The 4,609-nt window shown below is 50.4% G+C and overlaps 1 protein-coding gene across 2 annotated transcripts; it reads right to left on the bottom strand.

The window, feature by feature from the left end:
• Nucleotides 1-476: 476 nt before the first annotated feature.
• Nucleotides 477-4,261, bottom strand: MC3R (melanocortin 3 receptor). Of its 2 annotated transcripts, XM_054516652.1 has the most exons (2): nucleotides 3,784-4,261; nucleotides 477-3,676 (listed from the first exon to the last, which is right to left on the bottom strand). In XM_054516652.1, the coding sequence occupies exon 2, from the start codon at nucleotides 3,658-3,660 to the stop codon at nucleotides 2,935-2,937; it is 726 nt and encodes a 241-aa protein (XP_054372627.1). In that variant the 5' UTR covers nucleotides 3,661-3,676; nucleotides 3,784-4,261; the 3' UTR covers nucleotides 477-2,934. The 2 variants fall into 2 exon arrangements, with proteins under 2 accessions (XP_054372627.1, XP_036251322.2); XM_036395429.2 differs by having other exon boundaries at nucleotides 477-4,261.
• Between the last annotated feature and the right edge of the window lie 348 nt (nucleotides 4,262-4,609).

Raw genomic sequence — 4,609 nt, forward strand, 5'->3', positions numbered from 1 at the left:
CTCTCTCACTGCTGTTTTGGGGTTCAGCCCCATGGTCCTTCCCTGTTTCCCCTCCCACCAGGGAAGCCCTGGATCCATCAGTGCCCCACAGATTTCCAGAGCAGGGCTCAGGGTGTGCACAAACCCTGGGGCTGAGCAATCCCACCCTCCCTCCTGGGTGACCTGGTGCCACAAGGGGTCAGGGATCTTTGGGGGGTTTTATGAACTCTCTTCCTGCACATAGCACTGAAAATTTGGCTTTTCCCTCTCATTTTTGTGAAGAGTTCCAGGCCAGGAGCAGCCTGGGACAGTGGGAGGTGTCCCTGCCCACGGCAGGGGTGGCACTGGCTGACCAAGGTCCCTTCCAACCCAAACCATTCCATGATTCTCTGAATTAAGAGGCTTTTCCCCAGTGTTAGACTCTGTTTTCAGTTTTGTGAGCCCCCAGACCGGTTTGCTGCGTGTGTTGCTGTGACAGAAGCAAACAAGATTCCCAGTGATCTCTCCAGATTTTATTCAGCAGAGGATGTTTTGCTCAGAGGCGAAGCACTGAATCAGTCCTGCTAAAATTGCTTTTAAAAGAGAAAAAAGTAGGACATCAGAGAAATAAGGAGGACATCAGGTGCAGCAAGAGCTAAATACACAATAACCTGAGGCAGAACATTGTGGCAAACCATGCTCCAGAGTGTGGGGATACAGAGCACTGAGGAAAAGCAGAGATTTTTTACAACAGGTAGGCACAGTCTGTGCACACCACAGAAGTTTTGTGGTTTCCCATGCTGATTTCACCTGCATGTGCCACATCAGCTGCTGCAAGGTGTGACAGGCTGGGCTAGCAGGACACAGCTGGGCGCTGCTGAGCTGGGCTTCGTGACACACACATAAAGCTGAAAGCTTTTGGCTTTGCCAGTCAGTGGGATTTTCTTTGGTCTCTTCTTGAAACAGGGAGAATTTCCATTTGTGCCTGCTCTGCTCCACAGTGAGGTTTTGCTTTTTTTTAAAATTATTTTAATTTGGCCTTTCTAAAATGAAGGGTTATAGGATTGGGTAAGTGCTGGAACAGAGGGAGTGCTGGAAAGGGGGAAGTCTGGAGGGTGTGATTATGAGAGGAGGTGAGAACTCAATTAGGGAATTTTGGGTGTGATCAGAGGGCAGGAGGAACTGGGAATGTGAGGTTGGTTTGAGGTGGGACAGAGTGTGGCTGGAGCATGGGGAGAGCTGGTTCTTGGCCCCAGGAGGATTATCCAGCCCATGAGATTGGGACATGGGGCTGTTCCTGTGGGATGCTGAGGATCAAACACTGGCCAGGAGGTGCAGAGTGGGAAATGTGACTCCCCACAGGCAGCAGGGCTGGGTCTGGAGCCACTGGAACAGCAGCACCAGCATGGGGCAGAACTGGGGGCACAGGAGCTGGGGAAGCTCTGGGTGCATGAACAGATCCTCATGAACTGATTCTCACCTGGCAGAGGGCAGTCCCAGGAAAAAAACCAATAATAATAATAATAATAATAATAATAATAATAATAATAATAATAATAATAATATCAACCCAGCAACTCCACCCAAAATAAGAAGAAATAAAACAGAGAGTTTTAAGTCAAATGAGATTTTTGAGATGTTTGAAAGCATCAGACACCTCTGAGGGTTTGGGGATCCCCTCCTGCTGAAAGCAAGGCACCAGAAAGGTGCCAAGCAGCCCTTAGGATGGCTCGGGATGTTCTCAGCCTGTCCCCAGGGTGGTGCCACTGCCTGTGCCCATGCCTGCAGCAGCCCCTGCTTAGTGACAGTGAGCTGCTTGAAGGCACCTGCAGGGTTTGTGGGTTTGCTCCTGCAGAGAGCAGAGGCAAAGGCTGAGCTGGTGTAGCTGCAGGAGCTGGCTGTGCATGGCACTGACACCCAGGGGGCTGGAGAGGGTGGCAAACAGCCCCGGTGCCCTCCTGTGCCCAGGGCAGGAGCACCCAGCCCCTGAGTGCAGCCTAGAGCTGCAGGAAGGACATTTACATTGTCCTGCCCCAGGAGATTTATTTCTCAATGGGTAAAGTCCTCTCTGCCACACTCATCTGATTCCTCCCAGCTGCTGAACTTAGAGGTGGATATTTCTAAGGACTCCCTGCAGCTTTTACACAAAGCTGCATTCAGAGTGTTTTGCATTTTAGCTCTTTCTGCTGCTCGGATCCGTGGATCTCATTAGTGAGGATTTATCAAAAGGAGGCTGCTATGAGTTTTTACAAACGTAGCAATTACTGCATTGATCAGGGCATTCCAGCTTTAAAAAAATAATCAAAAATTCAAGGGTATAATACTCTTATAGCACAATAAATAATGCAAAAGCCTTCACATGAGTCAATCCTATCAGGCAGCTGTTGAAGCCGTGCTGTCACTGACACTGTGGTGATAACTGACTTCAGAGCAAGAGAAGTGTTTGCTTTCACCCTTTGAAAACTGTACTCAGGCTGCAAGCAGCAAAAATGTCAGTCTATTCTTTCATTAAAAGGCGGGCGTAGAACAATGCTGTTACCTGTTGGTGTTTGGGAAAATAGCTTTTCACAGAGGTTACTAATGGAATCTTTTAGAAAGCACTGACTTGTTGGCAGTGGCACTGAGATAAAGCAACAGGCACAAACGAATGCTAGAGGGAATGTTATCTCAGTCTCTAGAAAGTGGCATTGCCTTTCAGGATTCCTTTCTCCCAGTAAGTTTTTGAAGCTGTTTTGTAAGCCACTCTGGATTTCCTTCCATTATAACCATTTAAAAAACTTCAAATAATTCAGTTGAAACCGGTTTTCACTCTAAAAAGTAGGAAACAAGACATCATGTAGGAGGCTTTTGTCTTTCCTGCACCCTTCCTTCAGGCACTGCGTTTAAAGTGAGCTGCTCTGCATCTCAACATATACATAAATATATTTATATTTATATACACCTATGGCGTGTTTTTTCCACCCAAAACCAGGTGTTTTACAGCATGCACTGTCCCACACTCATGCCATAGCAGCAGCACACAATTTCTTTGAAAGTCTTCCTCATCTCCAGGCTCCTGAAGGCGTAAATGAGCGGGTCAATGACCGAGTTGCACATGATCAGCACCAGGTAGGTGTTGAAGTGCGCCGTGTAGCAGATGCAGTAGGGGTTCATGGGGCAGGAGATGATGAGGATGAGGTGGAGGAAGAAAGGCGCCCAGCAGACGATGAAGACCCCCAGGAGGATGGTGATGGTGACGGCGCCCTTCATGCAGGTGCGCTGGGGCGGCACGCCCTCGACGGGCAGCGCCGCGATGCGCTTGACGTGCAGGCGGGCAAACAGGAACATGTGCACGTACAGAGAGGCCATCAGCAGCAGCATGGTGAAGAACATGGTGATGAGACACACAATGACAGTTTTGCTCTCCGAGTAGGCAATGAAAATGATGCCACAGATGATGCACGCCACCCAAATGAGCACAATGAGGGTCAGGGCTTTCTTCACCGTCATGATGCTGTGGTAACGGAGGGCATAGAAAATAGTGATGTACCTGTCGATGGCTATGACCAAGAGGTTGCAAATGGAGGCTACCAGAGAAATACAAATCATGGAGTCAAACACATTGTCCATGTGCTGGATGAAGTGGTCGTCGATGATCAGGTAGCCGTTGCTGAGGATGGCGATCATGACGGTCTCCAGGGCGTTGGACATGCTCACCAGCATATCTGCCACGGCCAGGCTGCAGAGGAAGAAATACATGGGAGAGTGCAGGTTCCCGTTCTTCAGCACTGCCAGGATGACAAGGATGTTCTCCAGCAGGCTGATGATCCCCAAAGTCAAGAAGACCTCGGCTTTGATGAAGACCTGCTCGCAGAACCCGTCGCCGCTGCGGTTGGTGGGGACGGAGTCGTTGAAGTCCTCGGTGGTGTTCAGCAGCAGGGGCTGGAAGGAGAATGCAAAGCGTGTGGTGTTCATTGTCAGCACAGCAGCTGGGCTCACCCCTGCCTGGGCACCTGAGGCAGCACAGGTTAAAAAGAGCAAACAAAACAGAAAAGGGAAAACGAGTCCTTCCAAGCTGCTGCTGTGCATATGGGGTGCAATCAAGCAGGACTTTAGTCACTTTTACAAGGGCAAACATCAAACAATCTGCATTTACAGTGAGTTTTATGCCAGGCTGCTCTTTCCTTTAGAAGAAAGTGAGCTCCCAAGCCTGTGGGCAGCGAACAGTTGTGTCTGCAGGGAGGAATCGGCAGCCGGACATTGCGGGGCTCAGCTCTCCTGGTGGTGAAAAGCAGGGAGTTTCCCCGTCTGCCGGGGCAGCGTGCTGCAGCTCAGCCCAGCATCTGCTGCTATTTCCGTGGGAGGAAAGGAGCCGAGAACTAAGGGATTTATACATGCAAGAAAGAAAAACCAACTCCTACTCCAGCCTGCGAGCGGAGCGTTGGCCATTGGAGAGCGAGCACCTTGGTGAGTGACAGCTGGAGCACCTGGAGCAGCATCCCGCGCATCCCAAACTGTCTGGCGCCCTCTGCAGAGACCGAGCATCCTGGATCTGCCGGAAAAGCCCTCTGGAAAACGTAAAAGCCACCCCGAAAAACTTCCTGCCTGCTCCGTGGGAGGGTTCGGGGCGGGCAGGGTGCTCCGTGCACCTTTGGGTGGCCACTAGGACTGG

The sequence above is a fragment of the Molothrus ater genome, chromosome 17 (genome assembly GCF_012460135.2).
Source record: "Molothrus ater isolate BHLD 08-10-18 breed brown headed cowbird chromosome 17, BPBGC_Mater_1.1, whole genome shotgun sequence".
Lineage (NCBI taxonomy): Eukaryota > Metazoa > Chordata > Aves > Passeriformes > Icteridae > Molothrus > Molothrus ater.

Excerpts from the sequence above, each read along its gene's own strand:
- MC3R (XM_036395429.2), bottom strand. The coding sequence starts at position 4,026 with ATGCACAGCAGCAGCTTGGAAGGACTCGTTTTCCCTTTTCTGTTTTGT.